Below are 24,787 nucleotides of genomic sequence, written 5' to 3' on the forward strand. Positions count from 1 at the left end.
CACTGAGCCACCCAGGTGCCCCTCTAAATAAAGCCTTTAGTGCAAACTCCCATTTTACAGTAACTACAGAGGTTAGAAAAACAAATGGACACTATGAAGACACAATCAGGCAAATGTAGAATGTACAACATTCTACACGAAAACTGGCCTAAACTTCAAAAAGTCAATGTCATCGAGAAAAAAAAAGAGTTGTTCTAATTAAAAGAGACTAAAAAGACACAATAACCAACTATAACATGTGTACTTAAAACCAACAAACTGGGCACCTGGGTGGCTCAGTCACTTAAGCATCCAACTCATGATTTCGGCTCAGGTCACCATCTCACTCTGGTGAGATCGAGCCCTGCCTCCAGCTCTGTGCTGAGCATGGAGTCCGCTTAAGATTCTCTCTCTCTCGCTCTCTCTCTTTCTATTTCTGCCCCCGTTCCCTGCTGTCTCTAAAAAAATAAAACGGACAAACTTTAAAGCCATATTTGAAACGATGGGGCGGATTTGATTATGGGGTAGATATCAGGTAATATTAGGGAATTCATGTGAGTTTTCTTAGATGTGAACACGCAGTTGTGGTTATGTTCGAGAATGTCCTTACTTTCGGGAGCTATCTGCTGAAATCTATGGGGGTGACGCGGCATGGCATCTGAAACTCACTTTCAGATGATCCAGAGAAAACAAGCCTCACACACCCATCGAGGCGGATCAAGCAAACGTGGCAAAATGGAAACGACTGTTGACCCCTCGGTGGTGGATGAACACTGGAGAGTTCTTGCCGTTTTTTGTCTGCTGAAACGTTCCTAATAAAAAGTCGGGGAGAAAAGTTCCGGCTGCGCAGTTTTAGGAGCTGTGTGGCCTTGGGCAGTCTCCTTGCCCCCCTGGCCTTAGTTTCTTCACCTAAAGTACAGGGCTAAAAACCCCTCACCCCGTTAACAGTGTAAGCCACCCGGCCCCAGGTGCCCAGCGGCTGTGGGGTGGTATTGGTCGTTAGTGTTGACATTAGAATTGGGAGGACAGTCCCTAGCACGGTATCTGGTAAGTGAGCAGCGGCTTCGGGAAAACCACTTGGGCTCCCCGGGCCAGCCTCTCCGCCTGGGGAGGAGGATGGGGAAGCGGCCCCTTAGGGCCCCCCTCACTCGCCCGAGGGGGACGAGTAAACGCGCAACCGCTCGGGGCGTGACCGCTGCAGCGCGGGCCTCGGAAGTGGGGGCGGGGCTTGCAGGTGGGCGGGCGTGGGAGCCCAAAGCCCGAAGGAGCGTTGCCCGTCGGAAGCCGGGGGCGGAGCCTCTCGCTTGCTGACCAATCCGGAATAGGTGCCGAAAAAAAAAAAAACCCCAAAAAACAAAAAACGGGCGGAGAAAAGAAACGGGAAAGATCCCGGCGGATACCTGCTGCCTAGGGCTTGGCGCCGGGCATCCTGTCCAGGTGACTGGGCCGCTTGGTCTGGCCGCTCCTCTCTCTCTCTCGCTCTCTCTCTCTCTCTCTCTCCAGTCCGCGGGGCAAGAGAGGGGGCACGGCGGACCAGAAGCCCGGCCCGGCGGTCTGCTCGGGCGTGACCTCTGAGCAGAGTCACGTTGCTTTCTGCGCGGGCTTCCTCTTGTAAAGTGAGAGCAGTAAAAACCCGCCGGAGGCAGGACGGGACGTGCCCAAGTGACTCAGAGTTGGGAGGCAGTGAAGGGGAGAATGGCGACCTTGCCTCCCGCCTCGTGGTACTGCTCGTCTTTCCCAAGTTTTCTACAATGCACACGTGTTATTTTGGTGGCCAGCAAAGTTAAGCTAAAAGTGAAGTCATAATTTCTGGCTAGCTCAGTACTACTTTATGGTTCCTGTACCTACAGAGAGTGTAACAGGAGCTAAAAACAAGCACGCGGTGCCTGAGACAGCAACCGAAAAGGAGCACTTGGGTTACTGATGACGCGAAATTGGAATGTGAATTGGGTATTAGAGGACACCAAAAAATCCTTGCTAACTTTATTAGATGCAACAGTGGCTTTATCAGCCATAAAATTATCACTAAAAATATCCATTCGGGAGCTGGATCAAATTAGATGAAATTGACAATGTCTGGGAATTGCTTTAAAACTAAGGATGCTAGGGGTGCCTGGGTCGCTCAGTCAGTGAAGCATCGGACTCTTGATCTTGGCTCTGGTCATGATCTCGGGGGTTTGTGAGTTTGAGCCCCGCTTCAGGCTCCTTTGGGCTCCGTGCTGACAGTGCGGAGCCTGCTTGGGATTCCCTCTCTCCCTGTCTCTCCGCCTGTCCCGTGCTCATGCTCGCGCGCTCTATTTCTCAAAAAATAAAATAAGTAAACTTAAAAAAATTAAAAGTAAGGATGCTAGGTCAAAGTTTTAGTCGTTGCTTTGTCTTAAGAGATGTGATTATCCTTGATTTTTCTCTGAGGCTTGAGACTAAACACAGTATGTATGTGGTACTTTAAGAAATGGCAGAAGTAGACCTAAGTCAGGAGGGGCTCTTCCCTACCTCTGACCTCTTTAAAGTATACTATATCTAGAAAAGACTTTGTACAAAATTCCAGTGTTTCTCTTTGTGACAGCTCTAAGACTGCAGGTGTTGGAGCTTTCCCAAGTGAATCATTTATTTCCTGGATCTGAAAACATTTTTCTTTTCATTTCGGGCATTTTGCCACTTGCAGGGCAAATGTCTGTGGCAAATCTGAAAAACCAAACACAAAGTAAAATAAAAACTTAATAAATTCACGTCCCCACCTTCACCCAATGCACGTTTTCAATCTCCTTTTCAGGCTACTTGCTGCCCAATTAACAGTAAATGAGTTTGGAGTTCTTCATTCTCTGAACTCTCAGGACTTTGGGCTCAGTTTCCAATTTTAAAAAATGCATTGGGGACAGTGGCCTGACAACCCACACAAGTTCAATGGGAAATGCACCAAAGGCCTTCGCTGTCATTTAGTTAACTAAGCTTCACAAAGGGCTGCGCATTTTAGAACAATTATCTCATTTAATCTCACTTTATTAATAATCCCACAGGTTCGGTACGGCGACAAGTCCCATTTTACCGACGAGGGCACTGAGTGTTTTAGCCAGGTGACATGTCCAAGTGACACAGCAACTGCACCTCGGGACCCCGTCGCCAGCGGCCCTAATCGCTAGGCAGCACGCTTGTCGCCGACCCCCCCCTCCCAAATTTAACGGGACTCGAGGACCCCTAGCCCCCCACCCAGGTACACGTATCTAAACGGGCGCAACCACGAGCTTCTCTTGCAGCCAGGGGCGTTTTCAGGCATTTGCACCAACCTCATTTGCAAAACCACTCGCCCGGACCCGCGAAAACGGTTCAGGGGTGGGGGAATCCTCTCCCGCTCCGGGCGGCCTCCAATCGCGTGGCTGCATTCAATCCGAGCCGCAACTGGAGGAGTGAGTCCCGCGCGCGCCACAGTCACCGGGGCGCGCGGGGGCTGCAGCCTTTGTCCGGTGGGGCCCGCAGGGAGCCGGGCGGCGGCGCCCCTAGCCCGGTCCACGGGTCCAGGGGATCCGGGGTGGGCCCGGGGACGGGGGTCCCGGGGGTCCCGGGGGGTCCCGGGCGGCTCGGCGCTGCAGCTCCCGCGCGGCTCTCGAACGGCTGACGTGGGGCCCGGTGCATCCAATGGGAAGGCGACGTCTGGCCACGCCCACTGAGCGCGCAGCCCCGCCGGTGGGCTTTTAAAAGCCCGCGCGGCGGTGCGGGGGCTTCCAGGACCCGCGCGCCACCTAGCCCGCCTCGTCCGCTCCCTGCCGCCGCCGCCGCCGCCGCCGCCATGCTCTCCGTCCGCGTCCCGCTCGCCACCATCGTGGACCCGCAGCAGCCGCAGCAGCAGCTTCAGCTCTCGCCCTTGAAGGGGCTCAGCCTGGCGGACAAGGAGAACACGGTGAGGACGCGCGGGCCGGGCCGGGGCGGCTGGGGTCTCCTGGGACGTGGGCATGCCCCCTCACCGCGCGTCTCCCCGCAGCCCCCGGCCCTCAGCGGGAGCCGCGTGCTGGCCAGCAAGACCGCCCGGAGGATCTTCCAGGAGCCCGCCGAGCCGGTGAGTGGGGGTCTGGCCGCCGGGGGGGAAGGGGCCTGTGGGGGCGGGGCGCTGCCGGCAGGGGACGCCAGCCGGCTCTTGGCGCCAAAGCCTCATTGTTTCCTCTGCCGTTTCAAACCCTAGCCCCTCCCCGGCCCGCGCTCCTTTCCCGCCAAAGCATTCCCTCCCTGGCCTGCCACACACTTCCGTAGATTTCCTCCTGTCCCTCTGGCACCTCCCGGTTGTGTTCTATGTGAGATCCATGTGTGACAGCTGACACTTACACACTGAACCACATGAGCTTGCCGACCACTGGGCGCACTTGGCCTGAAGAAATGGCAATTTCATGTGGGACGCCCTACAATTCGTATTTCCATTACCCCCTCGCCCGGCAGAAAACTAAGGTGCTTGTCCCCAGCGTGGAGGATGAGCCACTGCTCCGAGAAAACCCTCGTCGCTTTGTCATCTTTCCTATCGAGTACCACGATATTTGGCAGATGTATAAGAAAGCGGAGGCTTCCTTCTGGACAGCCGAAGAGGTAACGAGGCTCGGGAACCGGGAGACTTAAAAAGGAAGTTTACGCGTTGCCCCCCAACTCTTGAGGCGGACCCCTGCCCTAGCGGTTATGCCTTGGCTGGAGATACACTTGACTCTTCCTCTGGTTCCTCTTGGGGATGGCTGCCCACCGAGGATGTGAGCTGTTCTCACTGGCAAAGGGAGTTCTGGATGGGAGGGATGTTACCGATCAAGCCGTGTTCGTAGACTTAAAAGGTTTAAGAACCAAGTGTGTATGTGAGGCCCCGCGTGTGTAAACCCCTTGTGAAACTTCTCAACTTCAGGTGGATCTTTCCAAGGACATTCAGCACTGGGAGTCCCTGAAGGCAGAGGAGAGATATTTTATATCGCACGTTCTGGCTTTCTTTGCAGCGAGTGATGGCATAGTAAATGAGAACTTGGTGAGTTTCCAAACAACGTCTGCTTTCATTCACTTCAAGACTTGAGAGAATGTCCTCTTCCCTCACCTTTCACGTTGTCCCGTCCCGATACCATATGTGTTTGTAAGGTCATAGTTCTATTACATGGAGTTTGCTGTTTTATGATATGCTCTGCAGTTGTTTCTTCCTCACGGGTGTCTTTCTCCCCCCTGGTTCTAGAGAAGCTCAAAGACCATGTGAAGTGCTAGCCATGGGTTTACTCCTCGTGGCTGTGGCACTACTTTTTTTGTGGCTTTGCTCTTCCGATAACCTGATTCCATGTATGCCTCGCTGTGAGTGGATCCTTCCTGCAATGAGTTAGGAAAGAGTGAACTGATGAGTGTTCGCAGAAACCCCGTAACGCAGGCTTTATCTCTTTTCCTGAGTTGTACAATGAGCGTGTGGCAGGAAATGTCCAGCTTTAGCACAGCATAGTGAAGAAGTATTCAAGTAGAAACACACCTTGTAATGGTACAAAGGGAGTGTGATGAATCTGGGGTCCTGGGGCTGAGTCGCTTCTCCTCAAGCTGCACTGTGATGTTTTACCACTAGGTGGAGCGGTTTAGCCAAGAAGTTCAGATTACTGAAGCCCGCTGTTTCTATGGCTTCCAAATTGCCATGGAAAACATCCATTCTGAGATGTATAGTCTCCTCATTGACACTTACATTAAAGATCCCAGAGAGAGGTGAGTGTTTGGGTGGTATGCCAACGTGTTTAGGACTCACTTACTGTTACCCTGTTGCAAGTTTTTGAGCTTACGTAGGGACAGACAATTACTCTAGAATGGCTAAGCAGGCAAATCCCTACCACGCGTGGTCACGTCTGCTCTGAGGAAGAGGCCTACACTGACATTAGGAGCCAGTCACTTAAAAACAAAGTTAGGCGGTTACTCCGTTTTCTTGTTGGTCATTCAGTCTAAAACCTTTCTTTGAACAAAACCAAACAAAAAACATCCGTAGAGGCTGTGTACAACGAACTAATTCCTAGGTCTGACGGTTTTGACTCCTGTGGCAAAGCTGTTAACCTACGATGTGAAGGAGGTAGAGAGTGTACCCAAGTAGAATGTTACTCTCCTCTTAAGGAGCTAGTAATGCAGTACGGGAAATAAGACCTAGAAATAGAAGGGAGACGAGTTACATAATGATGTGCAGGCAGTTCACCATTAGATGAGTTTAGGCACAGAACTGTTTGACCAAAGTGACGGTTTGTTATGGGATCACAAAGGGGGAGCTTAAGGCCCATCTTACGTTTTGAAGATTGGAGAGGAGGAGAAAGTTAGCAATGGCTGCCTGAGTGCTCTGGGTACTAAGAGCTCAGGAGGGGAGCCTTGTGTGGAGCCGAAGTCTTAAAGCTGAAAAGCAGACTCTTGTAGATTACCAGGGAGAATGTGAAGAGGGAAGGTGACTGACGACTCGGTAGGGCTAGCAGGATTGGGGAAACGCTTTGGGGGTAAAAACATCGTGGACAGAAATGAGAAAAGACAGGGGCGCCTGGGTGGCTCAGTCGGTTGGGTGTCTGACTTCCAGCTCAGGTCACTATCGAGGTTAGTGAGCTCGAGCCCCACACGGGGCTTGCTGCTGTCGGCCTGTCGGCGAAGAGCCCGCTTCGGATCCTCTCTCTGCCCCTCCCCCACTTGTGCTTTAAAAAAAAAAAATAATAAGTAAATGAGAAAAGACAAAGGCATAACTGGGATGAAAAAGCAGAAGGGGCAGGATCAGGAAAGTCTGATGGTTAAGCTTCAAAAGCCAGGGAGAGGCAGACCCAGGTCTCCAACAGAGCATGTGGACGTGGAGAGAGAACGAAGGGAGCCCAACGGTCTGATGACCTTGGCTTTAGAAAACAAGGTCACCTGATAAGGAATGGGCTGGGGAATTTGCAGGCTCCCAAGCTGAGCACAGGGATACATTGGAGGCGGAAGAGGCTAATAAAGACCCAAGTAAGTGTAGGGCCAGTCGATTTTCTTTCCTGACCTGGGATCATCAGTGAGGCATAGAATTATAGTAGGAAGCAATCTCAGGTTGTTTAGTTTATTGGCTTTAATTGTTTTATTATATCCATATGGCACTTGGGGCCCATATAATTGGCCTGATGTTATAGTCTGGTGGCGGAGGGGGTGTCGAGGAAGATAATGGTCAGCATAGCTTAAGTAGTCTTAGCAGTTAAGATTTTATGGCTTTTCACGTTTAAAGATAGGGCCTATGAACCTTGTCATGACCTGGACTTGATGTAATTAAGCTGATAAATGCTCTTGGTGTAATGGACTAAGGCTTTCGATGTGAGTAGATCTCGGGGCTCCCTGTGCATTAAAGAATACTTAGGTTTGTATTAACAGGAACCAAATGAATGCCGAGATTTTAAAAAACACTGGGGGAAAAGCAAAAACAGTAATGAGAAAACATTTCAGGTTGAGTCTTGATTTGGCCTTCGTTCCCAGTGTTGTTCCCTAGATGTTTGTGATAGGAGGTCTTTGCTATAATTGCTGACGCTCTGGGTGCCTACTAGGGAATTTCTCTTCAACGCCATCGAGACGATGCCTTGTGTAAAGAAGAAGGCGGATTGGGCCTTGCGTTGGATTGGCGACAAAGAGTCTACCTACGGTGAGGCCCCCTTTGGCCCCACTTATGCCTGAGCTTCATCCTCTGGTGACGGTCACTGGCTTGTGAGCCCTTCCTGTGCACGTGCTCGGTTGCCCACTAGAACTATGTCGATGTTAACTCTTCCGCAGGAGAGCGGGTTGTGGCCTTTGCTGCAGTGGAAGGAATCTTCTTTTCTGGTTCTTTCGCGTCGATATTCTGGCTCAAGAAACGCGGCCTGATGCCTGGCCTCACGTTTTCCAATGAACTTATTAGCAGAGATGAGGTGAGTCTAATACACACAACAGGCTGATCTGCACCCCAAATATCTACAACTCTTGGGTTCCCTGAAGGGAACTCAGGACAACAGACTGCCTTGTATCTACATTTAACATGTGAGTTCAGTGATTACCTGTATTTGGCAGAGAATGAACACTACTTTTCATTTACCGGAAGGTATTTGTATTCTCAATACATTTCTATGTCCGTCGCACTGTAGGTGAGGGGATGTTGTATTATTTTGGCCCGGTAGCCTATCTATGACCCTAGTGTATTTCACAGTTGGCTGAGCATCCTGACCGAGTGAGAATCCATTCCGGTCCAGTGTATGTCTTTGAGTGCTATTGGATTAAACTGGAGAGGAAGGTGGAGTATGTCCAGATGTTCTGATTTAAGTCCGGTCTGAAAGGCAAGGGCCGTGGACCCTGCCATACTTGGAGCCCAATGAGCAGATCAGACAGCTGATCGTGCCTTGTAAGATTCTCTGCCTTCCTGGAGGGCAAGATAGGGATTACTTGGCATTAAGACTCACAGACTCGATTCACTGGAAACTGCATCACTGGTTTCCTGAGCATTATTAGGTCGTAAATCTCAAAACTAGCCTGGTCACTGAGTTTTGCCTTTCCTGCTAGGAACTGTGGCACAACTAGAGCTCATAGCTGTAGAAAGAATGCTGTAGAAAGAACGCTTGGGGCAGAAGTCCTGTGCCATCCTTGGTTACCTCACGGAGCAGCAGGGCCGGGACCTGGCCTGCTCTTGCTACCTGGGTAGCAGCGTGGAGGGCCTTGCATGCAGATGGGCCCGCCTTGGCATAGGCAGAGCAGATGGCCGTTGGATTCTTCTTCCCTTTTTTTGACAGTTAAAGTGCTTGTAGTATGGCAAGATGTACAAGGGGAATGCAGAAAAGGGTAAAGCCATTTCCTGTTGCATGTGAATGATAAAGGTCTGGCGTTACAGTGATACTAAACCTTTTTTTCCTAGGGTCTACACTGTGACTTTGCCTGCCTGATGTTCAAACACCTGGTCCACAAACCTTCAGAGCAGAGAGTGAAGGAAATTATTATCAATGCCGTTAGGATAGAACAGGTGCGTTTTGCATCAGGGTCTCTTCGTGCTTGCTAGAAGATGTCTTTATCTGTGCTACCGTCTTACTGAGAAGCTCTGTTTTGGTCCCTAGGAATTCCTCACGGAGGCCTTGCCAGTGAAACTAATTGGGATGAATTGCACTTTAATGAAGCAGTATATTGAATTCGTGGCAGACAGACTTATGCTGGAGCTAGGTTTTGGCAAGGTACGGTATTGTTCATAGCCTTCTGGTTCTCCCGGAAACTGGTGTTCTGTATTCAAATTTTGCTGTGGACCTTTTCAGGTTTTCAGAGTAGAAAATCCATTTGACTTTATGGAGAATATTTCACTGGAAGGCAAGACTAACTTCTTTGAGAAGAGAGTAGGCGAGTATCAGAGGATGGGAGTGATGTCAAGTCCAACAGAGAATTCTTTTACCTTGGATGCTGACTTCTAAGTGAACGAAGATGTGCTCTTAATGTTGCTGATTCCTCCCCCTCCAACCCTTCTCATCAAAAAAAAAAAAAAAAAAAAAAATCAGCTACTTGAAGTGAATCAACTAGCTACACTATGAATCACCAATAGTGTTCACGAATAGTATTGTTAAAACTGTGTAGCTACCTCGTACGCAAGCCTGTTGATTAGTGATGCTAGTTGTCTCCCCTAGAAAGAAGCATGGAAAAAAGCTACTTGGGTTCTTAGGAAAGAGCTTGGCCGTGTTGGGCTTTTGCAAGCACCCTGGCTGTCCATGACTTCATGGCTCTTAGCAATCATGGCTCAAGGTGTGGGGACTCTCTGAGTCTGACCCGGCAGGATTAAAGGGTTGCTACAAGGCCCTTGGGAGGGGGTCAGCCTTGGTGCTTCAAAGCAGATTTTAAAGTTTACTTACTGCTGTGTATATAAAATTGGCACTTTACACACAAACCTATTTTGTACTGTTGAGGTAAAGGCCTGATTTGACCTAACTTGGTTTCTAGACCAAACGCAGAGCATTCTGTTGACCACTAATGGGAGCCAGTTCGGGATTTACTAGGTGACCCACGTCTGCCAAACCTGTGCAAGTCAAGCATGTTATTTCTCCTCTTTATTTTCTTTAATGACTTGAGGTGCTTTGTGATCAGCTTTAAAGTCAGTCCTGCACATACCCCTGGGTATTAGCCAGTTGGTGTCCCAAAGAAGGCAGGTTGCGTTTTATATAAATACAGGTCAGGTCCTGTATGGTGGGATCAGAGGGGACAGGAGCTTCCAACTTAAATCATCAAGGATTAGAATGTGATGTGAGCGGGCTGCTGGTCACTTGGGGGTGCAGGAGGAGCAGTTTCTGTCTATTTCTCAAACCGTATTTCCCCCAACTTTGAGTTCTTGTGAAAGACCCTTAGGTCCTTAGCTATAGGATCGGAGGTAGCACCGTACGTTGAGTCTTCAAACGATCCTTGAACAAAATGACCCACTTGAGGTCTTCCTCCAGTTAAGTGGCCAAAACCAGGACTGAAATTGGCTCCCTGAAAAGTTGGGGCATTTATTCCGATTTGCTTTCGTGTGTAAGTAGGTACCGTTGACTTCATCCTTTTATATTTGCTACATGCTTTTTAAATTAGGAAATGTCATTTTGCTGTATATGCCCGATGTATCTGTGGTTCATGTTTTGAAATAATTGCCCGGCACCGCGATTCGTGATCGAAGTGGATATTGTTCAGTGCACTTACTTTCACTTCAGTGCCTGCCTAAATCTGAGCATTGCCTTGTTGGATTCCTGACCTTCAGGAGAAAACTAGAGTTGCGTGAGCTATAAATACATGCTCTATTCACATATTAATTTTAGAATGAAGTACAGAATAATATACCTAATAAGGCTAGTTTGAGGCGACCTGCCTTTGTTACCCCTGTCCCCCAAGCCCCCCCAAAAAAGAAAACCAGCCAAGATGCTACATGGAACGTGAAGGAGGATACGCGCCAATCCTTCGGCCACGTTTGTTACCCTGTTGTATTGTGTTGGCTGATCCCTGGCCCTGTTCCCTTGTCTGTTTCCTTCATTTATTGTATAAATTGTCAAATAGTTGATTTAAGCACTTCTGTAAGAGGGGCTTCCTGTCTTTTAAATTATTGTTACCTAAAGTCGATCCAGATCGTGTGGTTTTTACACTTGTGCAACACAGAAGTGAATAAACGTTTTGCCCCGCGTGTCAGGTGCATGCAGTGGGAAGCTGGAAGCGGGTTTTAGGATTCTGCCTCCTTTAGCGTGCAATGTAAGAATTTCTGCCAGCTCAGGTTCAGTTTCCTGATCTGTTTAAAGGGAAACTGGTGTTAGGCTAAAGCACTTAGAAGTCTCAAAATTGAATGCCGCACAGGTGTTAAGTAGACTGTTCTCGCATCTGTTCCTTGATAAGATTTGCATTTCAGTTTAGGAAGAAAAAACCGGGATTTTTTTTTTCATGAAGGCTTAGGAGTTCATTTGCTTTTCATCCCATTTTGGGGAGGGGACTTTCCTAATGCCTGTTCTGGCACAAGGTCTCTAGGAAACGGGTCTGCCTGAAAGGTGACGGTCAAAAGCATCAACTACGCTGTAGGAAACGGGTCTGCCTGAAAGGTGACGGTCAAAAGCATCAACTACGCTGCACGTGGAGTTTGTAAGCCAGGACTGACTGGGTTCAATTTCCCAGCAACCCTAAGTGAACCACTTCGCGGCCTCAGTTTTCCCATCTGCTAAACAACAGGCGGTGGGACCAGAAGGGGCTAACGATCTCCCCCAGCTTTGTTCTTCCTCGTCTCATCAACTTGACCTGCATGGACTTCTTTGTAGTCTTGGGTTGGTCCCTCTGTCCATAAATGGCCTTGCCGGGCCTGCCTTCTTAAAGCGTCTTTGAAATCGTGACCTGTGTCTGCCACTTTAACCCAGCAGGTAGAGGTGGGCAGGGGGTCTGGCCCGCCCTGCGCAGCTTACCTTTATTCTCAAGCAAGAAGCCGATGCGCAAGTGAATCTGAATGTTAGTGCTGTGGTCATGGAACTAGGGCAGGGAAGGAGCAGCAGAGCTTGAGGTGGACAAGCACTTAGGAGAGGCATGTGGAGGGGGTGACCTTGTTTCTCTGGAGGAGGAAGGGATGGGAGACTTCCTCGGAGAAGGCACATCCAGGTCCTTGCCCGTCCCCCTGTCTCAGCATGAGACCTCCAAGGATCAGGCCCTGGAGAAGTAATTTGAGCGGAGTATTTGGTGTGGGTAATGTCTTGGGGGCAGGCGTGTTCTGTGTCTTAGAGGAACGTGATCTTTGCCCTTTCCACCCGAGGGGCACTTGGAATGTCATTTGACTTGTCAGGTTGGTGGCAGGCCCACTGTGGGTGTTTGGGGCGGCCACGCTCTCGGGACCAACTCCAAATGGCTTCCCTGTGGGTCACCTACAGTCACACCTGCACCTGCCGTCACACCTATGCCAGCTACCTTCTCTAGAACAGACCCATAGAGGGTCTGCATCAGTTAAGTGCAGTCGGGCCACTGAGTCAGAATTGCCCACCCTGGCCTGTGATCCAGCCTGAGCACTGGCTCCTGACAGCTGGAACTGGACGGGTATCTAATGCCACGTGGCCAGGGAGCTGACTGGCTGTGTGTGCTGTTGAGGGTGAAAAGCTCTGCCAGTGTTGGTCCAGAGATCCAGATAATGGTCCCTGGCTCCCGGGGGTGTGGCTGTAGTTTTGAGGGAGCAGGATTGTATGGCGTGGCTTTTGTCGGCCCAGGGAAAGCTAATAGGCCCCCCAGCCCCACCCCACTTCTGTGGAGGAGGGTACCCTCCCGGTGTACTCCGGGCACTTGAAAAAGAGAACGATCAGTGACGGCCCTTGTCGTTCCTGGGAGGGGATTCTGGACACCAGGATGTTTTACGACGAGAATGGCTGACCCCGCTGCCGGATGTAAGGTTCAGGGACCACAGTCCCTTGGCCTGGCTCTAAGGACTGGAGTCGTGCCAGCAGGAGAGCAGACGGAGGTGATCTGAACACCCTCCGGGCTTCAAACACACCAGTGATCATAAGAGTTAAGTGGGTAATGACTTGCTAGGAAAGGGGCATTTTCAGATGCTGGGAACAGAGATGGACTGGGGAAGCTCGGGCTTATCAGAGTGCTGGGGGTGGTTATTAGTCCCTTAGAGAAATTGGGGGGTGAGGGACCAAAGAGCACCCCCCCTTCCCAGATTTGGAGGGAAGGGACTGACCTGTAGCACAGAAACTGCCATCAAGCCAGGACCACAGTGAGATGGGGCTAGGAAATCATCCCACTGGCATTGGGGGAGAGGGTGAGGGTGCTTATCTTTCTGGACTCCCCCAAATCAAAATCGTAGGCCTGCACCTCTCACGGGTTTGTGATCTAGGAACATCCATAACCCCAGCCTGGGTGCCTGTGATTCCCACAGACGGTGTTCACCATTTTTAGGTTACAAAACAAACAGGAGGAAGCCACATGATTGTAGGAACAACAGGTAAAAACCCAAGAACTTCCAGTCAACAGGATGATAGATCTAATGGGTTCAGAGGGAAAAATTTGAAAGCCCAAAGAATGGAGTATTCTAAAGAAAGATTAAAAAAAGAAACTTGCTACGATTTCTAGATATAACCTAACAAAACTACTGGAATTAAAAGTCTTGGGGCTTAAAAAAAAAAGATGCTTAGTAAGAGGGAACACAACTGAGGGTGCATGGGTGACAGCAAAGAACCTGGGGGAGTTCTCTAGAAGTAGATGGGGGGGAGATGTGGAGGGTGGAAGGGGGTGTGTGTTATTTCTAAAGGAGATAGATGTTCATGAGGGGCTGGATGGCTAATGTTTAAAGAGGTGTTGACTGCAAGTTTCCTAGAAGCGACTCGATCAGAAAGTGCAAGGAATCCCAAGTCCAGTAAATGAAAATAAATCCATACTTAGACTCACCTGTAGTGAGTCTGCGCAGCATATCGACAAAGGTCATTAACGTTTACAGGAACGGTAGCTCTATAAAGGAGTAACCATTAAGCAGAAATTTGCAACAGTGCTACGGTCGAAGCCAAAGATTATGGAACCAAATCTTTTCAATGCGGAGAAAATAATTAAAACCTATTCAGAAGTAAGGGAGACTTCAGCCAGAGTTCATGCCTCCCCCTCTTCAAAAGAAAAGTGAAGAATGCCCTTTAGGGAGGAAATGGTACCCAAAGGAAGGATGGTGAGCATAGGAATTGGTCAGCCTGTAGGAAGTCTAAGCACGGATAAAATCAGGGGGACCCAGAACACTGGACCACGTGGTAGGGGCGACACTGGGGGAAGGTCCTTGTGCTAAAAATAAGAGGCCGGTGACACAGGTTCGCCAGACACCTGAAGAATCTGCAGTTCTGCTAGCAAGGTGAGGACAACCTGAAAGAACCCACCAGAGTCACAGGGAGGCAGCATAGGGGCGTGGGACACGTGATCAGTCTAACAGGCAGAAGAGATGAGAAAAGCCAAGCGTGGTGAGTGGAAACCATCATGAGATCCGTGAACAAATGCAGGCAGACCGCCCTAGCCAATTAAAAAGTCATAGGAGCTCAAGACTCCATGAGAATCCATTTCCAAACCTTACATAATGCAGAAGGGTGGATGGGGAAAAAAAGCCTTGGGCTGAACTGTTAGCAAGAGAAAAGGGCAAAAAGGCTTCCTGCAAATAGAAGTTCATGCCTGAAGGATGATCTGGGGAGACGCAGTTGTAATACCGCGTGGCCTCCCTGTCTGCAGTGCCTTTGGGCATTGACTTCTCCTTCCTCCCAGGGCCTCATGGAGGCTGGACGTGGTGGCCAAAGGGGAATGTCTTGTGGTTCTGACCTAATCCTCCTTAGTCACTGTCCCGCTTTTTTAATCCTCACCTAGGATTGTCTGCATCGTCCCTGTTTCAGAGTCCTCTGAGTGTACCTGCAGGTGGTTGGAGGTTCACCCCCGGAGCACAGCCTTTATCGACTGTCTCCAGCAGGTGCAATTCACTTTCCTACCAGAGAGAAGGTGCCTGGTCCTCCCATGTATGTCCAGGCAGGGCCACAGGCTGGGGTCCTGGGTCCAGCATGGGCTCGGCGGGTATAACCTAATGGACGGCACGATGCACACAATTTGGCCCCACTAACGGGATGAACCAGGGGTCGGGGCCTGGATGGTGACAGATGGCAAGACTTGCTGAGTGGGGATGTCAGGTCCTCCTAGTTTGGGGAGGGCAGAGCCTTGGGGGCGTGGCCTGACCTCAGAGATTATAGGACCCGCGCCCGCCGAGACCGCGCCTGTGACCCAGAGAAGGCCTTTCTTTCTATACTCTTGAACTGGATGGAGGTGGTGGGAGGGAGCTGCTGTCTCTCTTGGTGGTGGCAAGATGCTTCAGGAGAGGGCAGGGCCTTGGAAAGCCTCGTTTTCCCTCAGAGGCCACTGACTGACCTCTTTTGCTCACTATCAAAAGCCCTCTGACAGCCCCTGCGGGTTCTCCCAGCCGGAGGCTTAGGGTTTGGGTTAAGTTTGGGGGCGGGGGAGGCCGTTTTTACCCTTGGCTTTGGAGTTGAGGGTGCAAAGGGTGTGGGGCTGCTGCAGCCTCCTCGCGGCCAGGAAGGCAGGCCCTGTTGAGAGAGGAGCCCAGACTCGGGAGAGGAGAGCTGATCCGCAGGGGGCTTCAGAGAAGACGGGGTCTTCAGGACCTTGTTCGTTTTCTGAATCCAGCCGCGCCTGAGTTCCACTCCCCAGGATTTCCACCTAAGTAAGCCAATAAATTCCTAAGAGCATCAGGATGTTTGTGCCACATGCGACGAAGATCTACCTGGACGGCACCCACAGTCGTGAATTCATTTGGTCCACAGCCACCCTGGGGCGTGGGGGCCCCCCACATCACAGATGTGTCCAAGAGGTTCAGGGAGGCCGTGGGCCTTGCTGAGGACCGCAGGTAGATAAACAGCGGCCAGTCAGGGACTCAGGTGTCCCGGTTCTATGGCATGCAAACTTTTCTGAGAACAGGTACCCCAGGCCTCTACTCTGTTCCCGAGGAAAGTGCTTCTGGCTCCCCTACCTGCTCTGCCTGTGTGCCCTGCTCTGCTTTGCCCCTGACACTGGTCAGGTGGCCTGTCTGGGCAGGAGTCTCCTCTATCCTCACTGGCCCAGGCTTTGGACCCAGGGAACCATGCCCAACTTGCTTCTGCCTAAGACCCCCCAATGGCATGGTGGGCCTGGGGAGCCTCCACTGCCCTAGGAAGGCTGAGGAGAGGGTCACGCACTCCCACGGGAATTGGAATCTCAGGCTTAGTAAGGAGGTGGGAAGCAATAACGAGCCTGGCAGGTGGAACGCAGGAAGGTTCCAGCTGTTTCCAGAAAGATCCTGGGGACTGGCTGCCTGTGCGAGGTCTTGCACCGGGCCTCCCCTCCACCTGGGGGCGGACAGCCTCTCCTGCGGGGACCCAGGACATGCTCTGCCAGGTTTGCTTTGGAAGGTGTGCAAATAGGTGCCTGCCTGGGACTGGTGTGGCCTCCCCTGGGCCGATCTGGGTTTCAGTTGCTGAACTGCATTTCCACACCACGGCGGGCCTGTTCATTTCCATTGGTGCAGGGACGGTGCCAAAAAGGCTGGCTTTAGAAATTGTCACTGAGGGGCGACGGGCTGGCTCAGTCGGAAGAGCGTGCACCTCTTGATCTCACGGTTGTGGGTTCAAGCCCAACGTTGGTTGTAGAGATTAATTTTTAAAAATGCCATTGTAGGAATCAGGTGAGTAATGCCTAGCGTATTTTTTGAAACAGCTTTATTGAGGTATAATTACAGACCATCCAGTTCACCCATTTAAAGCCAAACTTCGTTGGCTTTTAGTACATTCAGAGATGTGTCACCATCACCACAATCAACTTTAGAACATTTTCCTGCCTTCAAAAAGAGGCCCTCCCCCCATTAGCAAGTTCCTCCCCGGCCCCCCTCCCTCCCAGCCCCTGGCGACACTGATTGCAAGTTCTATCTCCGCGGGTTTGATTGGGCTCATTTTTGAGATACTCAATGAAGAGACGTTATTAACGGAAGAGGCGCTGGATTTTATTTCTTAAAAAAAAAAAAACTTTTTTTAAAAAATGTTTATTTATTTTTGAGACAATGAAAAAAATAACTTTTTTTAAAATGTTTATTTATTTTTGAGACAATGCAAGAGACAGAGTGCAAACAGTGGAGGGGCAGACAGAGGGAGACACAGAATCCATTTTTTAAAAAAATTTTTTTTTTAACGTTTATTTATTTTTGAGACAGAGAGAGACAGAGCATGAACGGGGGAGGGTCAGAGAGAGGGAGACACAGAATCTGAAACAGGCTCCAGGCTCTGAGCTGTCAGCACAGAGCCCGACGCGGGGCTCGAACTACAGACCGTGAGATCATGACCTGAGCCGAAGTCGGCTGCTTAACTGACTGAGCCACCCAGGCGCCCCAGGGAGACACAGAATCCAAAGCAGGCTCCAAGCTGTCAGCCCAGAGCCCGAGGCGGGGCTCGAACTCACGAACCGTGAGATCATGACCTGAGCCGAAGTCGGACGTTTAACCGACGGAGCCACCCAGGCACTCCATTATTTCTGAGAGATCATTTAGAATGTTAGAGGCAACAAAGAGGTGATGGGTCTATTTGGCAGGGAGAAACTTGATTTATGTTTCAGAAAGCCCTTTTTTCCCTCGGCCTGTTAGAAAAAAAATTTGCATTCAAAAAGATTCATGATGTTGCCTGGAAATGGTCTTTGCAGCTGAATCGGAGAGGCTGCCCCCGGCTGGCTGACCTTCCTTTCTTCACCCTCGATCATCAAACATTAACTTAGCCTCTCTCCTTCTGTCCCCGGCCCTGTGCTAGGGGGGTGAGGTGTGTGGGGCGGGGAACAGACGGAAGGTCGGGGGTCAGAAAACTGGGCCCAGGAACCAGGTCTGGTCCACTGCCCGTTTTTGTACAGACCCTGAGCTAAGAATTTTTAAAGATATACTGAAATAGTATTTCGTGACATGTTTCAATGATACGAAGCCACATTTCAGTGCTCATAGATGGTTTTGCCGGGACACGGCCACACTCCCGTCTGCCTGTCCAAGGCTGCTTTCATGCTGCTGTGGCAGAATGGAAATGCTGCCACAGAGACCGTATTTAGGTAGAGCTAAAATATTTTAAAAAAAAAATTTTTTTTTAACATTTATTTACTCTTGAGAGACAGAGGGAGGCAGAGCAGGAGCATGGGAGGGGCAGAGAGAGGAAGAGACCCAGAATCCGAAGCAGGCTCCAGGCTCCGAGCTGTCAGCCCAGAGGGATGACAATTTTAGGAGGACATAATTCAGCTCGTAATACTGAGCTAGCGGTTAGATACAACAGCCGTTATTACAAAATAAATGACGTAAGCTCAACATTCGTAAAATATATTAAAGAGAAATATAGTAACGACTTAAACTCTGTCTTAACCCTGTTACTGTTCCCTGGGCTCCTGAGGCTAGTGACGCCTGTCGCCTGTCGTGTCTCTGTGGTGGGAATAACTATATAACGGTGTATTGCTGAGCATGTGGTAGCTCAGAATCCGCATTGGTGGGACTACTGACACCATGGGGATTAGTAAATGCTACAATCCAGGGTCCCTTTCTGGAGAGCTGGCTGTTGAACATTTACCCACACCACCGGCGCAGGGCGCTAGGTGCTGAGAAAGTCAGCCTGGGCCCTGTGGGGTACGGAGAGGGATGCCAGGCCTTGGGGAGGCTGTACTTGACCTGGTACCTGGGGCGCCATGGGGGGGGGAGCCTCTACTTGACCTGGTGGCGGTGGGGAGCCACGGAAGGGCTGGGAGCTGGCCGGGGAGGGGCGGGTGGTGCGTGAGCTACTGGCTGGCAGTGGGTTTGTATTTGTGCCCGTGTGTGGAGTGTGCATGCAAGGCTCTGTGTCCTCTGCAGGTGGGAGGTCCTCCACGAATGCTCGCTGAATGGCCGGATCATTTTGAAAAATTTCAGAAAATATTTATCTATTTTTGAGAGGGAGACAGAGTGGGAGCGGGGGAGGGGCAGAGAGAAAGGAAGACCCAGAATCCGAAGCGGGCTCCAGGCTCTGAGCTGTCAGCACAGAGCCCGACACGGGGCTCGAACTCACAGACCGCGAGATCGCGACCCAAACCGCCCGCAGTCGGCCGCTCAACCGACTGAGCCCCCCTCCCCCGCCCCCTGCGTGCCCCTCATTTTGAAATTTCTAAAAGGGGATTCAGCTTCCCATCTCCAGTGGGAGTTAGGGCTGGGAGTAATCTGAATGCCGAGCAGAAGGGCCACGGGTGAACGAATTATGTAGTCTCTCCCCGGCCCCCCCGGGGAGGGCTGAGCAGTCGTTACAAAGGGTCGATATGGACGATGGCGAAGGAAAATAGACGGTAAATTATTTGCGTCCCGTGGTTACAATGGCATAAAATATGTGTACATATGGATCAAGACAGGAGGGACCACAAATGGAGAAGTGAAAACAGTTGTCTCAGGGAGGCGGGAGTGACAGCAGTTTTTCCTTCGGTTCTGTTTCCCTGTTTTAATTTTCCCGTCATAAATATTGGAGAGCGGCTGCCGCCACAAGGCAGTGGCTTCCCCGGGCCCGATGCCGCTGCCTCCTCTCCCCGCGCCTGGAGGGCTGGGCCGGCCCTCCACGTGCCACCACCACCACCGGAAGTGCCCTGGGCGTGTGGGCGGCATCATGCGGACGTCATGGCCACTTGAGGGGGCCGTGCTGGTGACCCGTGGGCGCCCACTCCTCCGGGTTGCCTCCGGAGGCTTGGGGGACCACTGGGCGCCGGGAGCCGGTTGTCTCTGTCCGCGGTGGCCGGCCGGGGAGTGGGGGGCGCCGTCCTGGTGCCCCCTTTCAGTTCAGGCAACCTTGGGCTTTGGAGCCCAGTGGACCCAGCTGGGTCCCGCTCTGCTGCTTCTGAGACAGTCCCCTGGGCCCAGGGGTTAGGTCTGCAGGCGGACGGTGCCCACCCAGCCAAGTTCAGTTACGCAGGTCTTGGGCTGACGTCTCTTATACGAATGTGGCCTCCCAGGGGAGGCTCTCCACCCCTGTGGGCACGACCCGCGTTCTCCTTTTGCGTTGCCGGTTACTGCCACGGAGGCCTCAGCAGACCCTCTGGCTGTAGATGGCACCGGCTTGTGTCTGAATGGAGGGGGCCTGCTGACGGAGGCCTGGTCTTGCAGTGAAGACAGCATGCGATTAAGGGTCCTGTGTCCCAAGGTCACACCGAGGAGGGTGCCGCTTGGGTCTGGGAGGGAGAGGGTAGAGCGCAGGGGAGGAGCCCCCTACCTGTTCTTGCTGGGAAGGAAAGAGGGGAGGGGCGGGTAGGAGCGCTGCTGTTCCAGGGCCAGAAACAGTAGCACAAACAAGACCGAACGGTCGGGAGGAGGGTGAGGCGTGGGGTCGGGGACACCAGGAACTGGCACCCATTTGCTGAAAGCCTTACACGTGTCCGCTCTGCTCAGGTGCCGGGAGACAACGAAGCACAAGGCGGAGGAAGCCCAGGCCCTCGCGGAGATCGCGCGCTGGTGGGCGACGCGGAAACCCAGCCAACTAACCGCCGTGCGGTAAGTCACGGGAAGGAAATGGAAGTAGGCAGGAGGGGGATGGGTAAAGGGCTCACGCTCTTTCATGTGGGTAGTCGAGGAAGGGCTCTGAAGAACGGGAGGAGGAAGTGGGGACAGACCACACGGTTAGCAAGGAAAGCTTGTTTTAGGTGTTGGCAACGCAAGTGCAAAGGTCCTGTGGCAGGGACGGTTTTGATTTGTGGGGTCAGAGCACAGCGAGACACGAGGGTGGGTTCGGGCCCTCCTGTCGGCACAGGAGGTGAGGGACAGGTGGCACGCCGGCCGAGACAGCTGACGGGATTAGCTCGGGAGTTGCCTGTGTGTGAGAGAGGGGTCAGAGGCTCCAGGGGTCCTGGAAGGACGAGTTGTGGCGACTGAGATGGGGAAGCATGAGGAGCGGGGCAGTGAGGAGGGGCCCAGAGGCCGTCCGGGCAGGTGTCCTTCCAGACGCCTGCCGGGTGCGTCGGCACGTGCTGGACGGGCTGGTGAGGACGTGGGACCGGAGCTCGAGGAAGAGGCCGGGGCTGGAGACGGCACTCGGGAGCCTGACGTGTAGGTGGTGTTTGAGGTTGTGGAGGGGTGAGTACAGACCGGAGAGGGAAGTTTCCGGCAAAGGAGCAGCGCTGGGGTGGGAGTGGGGGGGGGGGGGCGGCCGCGGGGACCAGTCACAGGCCTGCACTCTGCCCACCTGGGCTGCTTTGCCTGTTCTTGGTGTTTGTGGGTGCCCCACCCCCCACTTCTCCCAGGGGGCAGCGGCGAATCTGTCCCCCTCCCCGGGGCGCCCCTGCCCCTACCTGGTTCCAGGCCCAGCTCCCGCAGGCCCTGGGAAGCAACCCCGCTTCCCCACCCCACCCCCGCACCCCGTGGCATCCCCGTGCCTCCGCGATCCCACACCTACCTCCCGCTCAGGCATCTCCTTCCCAGTCTTTGCTCCCCCTGTCCTCTCTGCCCCTGTAGGGTTTTCTCTTGGAGCCGCTTCACACCCATCTATGGAATTGCAACTCTCCTCAACGTAGGTTTTGAGTTCCAGACCGAACATGCAACTAGACAGACATCTCCACTTGGGCGCCCCACTTGGGGACGCTGCCCCGAACCGCACCCCAGATACGCTGGTCGTCTGTTTCCTCAGTGAATGCCCCCAGGAGCCAGGTCCTAAATCCTGGATGGGCTCTGCTATTCCCCACGTGGCCGGGAGGGGGCGCCTCGCACCCTCCCTTCTCCCTCATGGCCCCCACCCCCACCCCAGCACCACCTGCGGATCCACTCCCAGATGGCGCTCGGGCGCAGTCCCACGGCCACCTCCTGGGTTACCGCCACACTCACGGTCAGCCTGCCGTCTCCCGCTCTGCCTTCCTCCATCCAGTCCGTTATCCGCACAGCCTCCAGAATGATCTCTCAGAAAGTAAATCAAGCGGGGCCACCGTGTTGCTAAAGCCCCCCGGGGCGCCCCCAGTCCTCCAGATAAAGCCACAGCCCTCATCCTGCACCAGTCCAGGTGCCTCGCTGGCTTCACCTTGACCCTCACCGAGCTTCAGGGCTTCAAACGCATCGCTTCTGCCGCTTCCCTGCCCTTGGCTGCACCTTGCTACCTGTCCAACTCGTCTCATTCCGGAGACCACTTTACCTGGGTACCTCCCCAGGCCCGGAGGGGTGGGCTTAGGGGTCTTCTCTGTGCTCCCATGGCCCGCAGCAGCATCTGCTCTGAGGGTTTATCATGCAGAATTACACCTGTCCGCCGCTTTTCTGACCCTTCCCCCCGCCCCCCAGGTTGTGAGTCCCCTGAGGTCAAGGACGCGGTCTGCTGCCCCCACGGTATCTTCAGCCAGCCTCTGACTCGGGCACGGTGCTCTAGATTCTCTCAATAAACACCTATTCAATGAGCGAGTGACTAAGCGAGTGAATGAATGAACGAGAGAATGAATGAAGGAGGGAATGAATGAAGGAGGGAATTCAGGAGCAAGTGAGTGACTGGGGGAGAGGCTGCGGTCTCTGACACGGTAGCAGAAGGGTCACAAGAGTGAGGGTTAAATGAGATAATGCTCTGGAGCCTCTGGCCCCTGAGGGGGTGGTTGGTAAATGGGGCTCACTCCCCGCTCCTCCTCCTGTCCCCTGTCCTGGCTAACCTGCGAGTGGCTGCCGATGCTAAGTGACCATTCCGTCCATCCTGCCGCCGTTGCCCCTTCGCAGGGCGTTCTGGAGACGGTCCCATCACCCGCGGCTTCAGGCCCTCGGGGCCCGGAGCCCAGACTGAAGGCGGAATCCTCCTGCACACCAGCTCTTCCAGCCCCCGCTGGCCCCTGGCCCTGGGCAGGGTTGTGCTGTCGTCCATGGACTTGGAGCGGCCAGAGACGGCAGCCAGCTCCCAGGGCATCTCCTCGGGTGCTCCCAAGGTCAGAGACTCAGTCTCGCATCGACTTGCTAGGGCACAATTGCTTTCTTTGTCAATTTTCTCGGGGACCTGTGCTTGTCCGGATGTTTACGTGGTGTGGGAAATGTGTGTTCTGGAGCTGTTGGCAGAGTATCACCTGGCATCCCTGTGCTTCTAGAGATTTGGGGGGCCTTGGAGCTGTGGCTCCTGCCGCAGGCAGCTGTCTGTCTTCTTCCGGCTCTTGAGCTCGGCAGCTGCCTCGGCCCCCAAACACATGAGCGACCTTACGACTCTGGCCCTTCCGTGATCCCCGACAAACTGTTCCCGTGCGTAGGTGGAACTTCTATTTTTAATAGCCGAGTTGTTGAGAGATTGTAAGGCTTCTACTTCCTTTTGAACAGAAGGCTTCCAGAAATAGCTATACCTTTGCTTCTACAGAATCTAGGAAGTCCTCCCAGCCCAGGGGAGGTCAGCAGGTGGCGTGGGGTCACCTAGGAGACGGCCCCGGCCGGTGACATCACGCACTGCTCGCTCAGTCGGGCTGTCCAGTCCTCTCGATCCGCCGAGCACCGAGGGGCCCCGGCTGGCCCTGCCCTCTGCTAGGGAAGGAGGGTTCGGGTGCACAGGGACCGGGTCTTGGGGGCTTTTAGTGTCAGGCTGAGGGATCTGAACTCTGTCCCTAAGCCCTCACTGACTTAGCAGAGGAGTGACAGATCAGGTGTACGTTTCCAAGAGGCCGGATGGCAGTGGATTAGAGCTCTGTTCCGTCAGTCTTTCGTTTTACAGAGACCTCACCCTTCCAAGGTGCCAGGAAGCGGCGATCGCTCCAACCGTGTGCGATGCATTCCAGCGTTTTCTCTTCTCTTCTGTTTCATTTGTTTTTCTAAAAGCGCTGTTTGCAATCCTCTCCATTGATTTTCCATCTCCCTGAATGCTTTTGATCTGCAATTTGAACAGCACTGGATTGGAGAGAGGAAGCCGGGCAGAGGCTGCTTGTCATTGTCCAGTGGGGAAGCCGCGGGGGTAGGGGTGGGGAGCGCCAGCCCTGGGGCAGATGGGCGGGAGGTGGGGGGGGGGGGGGCTTGCATCAGGTCGACATTGGCCCCTCGGGCTGTGCGCAGCCCCTTGAATCCGCGGGCTCAGTGTACCCGCCTCGAGAGACAAGGGGCAGTTCCCGAAGCAAGAGGGGCCTGTGACTGTGTCGTGTTGGGGATCCAGAAGCTGTGCTTTCATAACTCAGACATGCTGCGTGGTGTCTGAAAGTCATTTCATTAAATGTCGCACGGAATCAAAATAGAAATTACATGTTTGGGACAAAGCCCATTGAGCCAGGAGCCAGGCATTCGGAATTGGATCCAGAAGAGTCTCACGGAAGCTGGCGACTGTGGATCCAAGGTGGCCCTGTCTACATGGCCAGCCTCTCCCCGCCTGCTCACACTTGGATTTCCAGATGTAGCAGGTGGCCCTGGAGCCCCGTGGGCTCACAGATATCAAGCTGCTGGGGGGGGGGGGGGGATGGAGAGCAGTGATGACAGTTCCCCTTGGTACCCTTACTGAGCTGAAGACTCATGTCAGTGATCCTCCATCCCCAGCTACCTCTGGGAGGTACACTTATATCTGAGGGAGGTCACCGCCTTGGTCTGAGGTTGTGCAGCCGGCAAGAGGCAGAGATGACGTTTGGGCTCCAGACCAGCCCTCCTGCCTCCTGGGCCACCTCTCCCCTGTCGCTCCTGGTTCTTGCAACGAGCTGACCGAAGTCCCGAAGTCAAGAGACGTGCGCAGATTAAATCTGGGTGTCTGGGGGAGGGGCTTGGGCCTCGGCAAGTTTGAAGGTCCCTGGCAATCCCGACGGCTCCCTAAGTGGGGGCCACTGCTTTGGGAAGGGGTGTGGGTGGCCTTTGTGTCTGCCTTCGCCCCAACCTCTGCCGGCTGCTCTGCTCATTCAGCTGGTGCATGAGCAGGACCCTCTTCTGGGG

At 53.0% G+C, this 24,787-nt stretch overlaps 1 protein-coding gene and 1 long non-coding RNA gene across 9 annotated transcripts in view; both read left to right on the forward strand.

Moving 5' to 3' along the window:
* Positions 1-3,648: 3,648 nt before the first annotated feature.
* The window catches only part of RRM2 (ribonucleotide reductase regulatory subunit M2), a 45,367-nt gene continuing 24,228 nt past the window's right edge, over positions 3,649-24,787 (forward strand). For 2 of the 8 annotated variants that reach the window (XR_005797120.1, XR_005797119.1), the window contains exons 1-10: positions 3,686-3,874; positions 3,956-4,030; positions 4,405-4,548; positions 4,850-4,966; positions 5,537-5,670; positions 7,488-7,582; positions 7,711-7,844; positions 8,819-8,923; positions 9,015-9,128; positions 20,342-20,443. Coding sequence is in view for 6 of the 8 variants with exons in the window: in XM_040496052.1 (XP_040351986.1) it covers positions 3,764-3,874; positions 3,956-4,030; positions 4,405-4,548; positions 4,850-4,966; positions 5,537-5,670; positions 7,488-7,582; positions 7,711-7,844; positions 8,819-8,923; positions 9,015-9,128; positions 20,342-20,443; positions 22,631-23,056 (1,557 nt within the window). In the remaining 2 variants the exon portion in view is untranslated. Of the gene's footprint in view, positions 3,875-3,955; positions 4,031-4,404; positions 4,549-4,849; positions 4,967-5,536; positions 5,671-7,487; positions 7,583-7,710; positions 7,845-8,818; positions 8,924-9,014; positions 9,129-9,206; positions 11,085-20,341; positions 20,837-20,878; positions 20,948-22,630; positions 23,110-24,787 lie in introns of those variants that run through there. The other 6 variants (XM_040496052.1, XM_040496051.1, XM_040496053.1 and 3 more) reach the window with 6 other exon arrangements.
* Positions 11,336-11,774, forward strand: LOC121044088 (uncharacterized). Its single transcript, XR_005797121.1, has 2 exons — positions 11,336-11,438; positions 11,490-11,774. It is a non-coding gene; the product is annotated as an uncharacterized LOC121044088 (long non-coding RNA).

Source organism: Herpailurus yagouaroundi, unplaced genomic scaffold (genome assembly GCF_014898765.1).
Source record: "Herpailurus yagouaroundi ecotype Mexico unplaced genomic scaffold, PumYag 188, whole genome shotgun sequence".
Taxonomy (NCBI): Eukaryota; Metazoa; Chordata; class Mammalia; order Carnivora; family Felidae; genus Herpailurus; species Herpailurus yagouaroundi.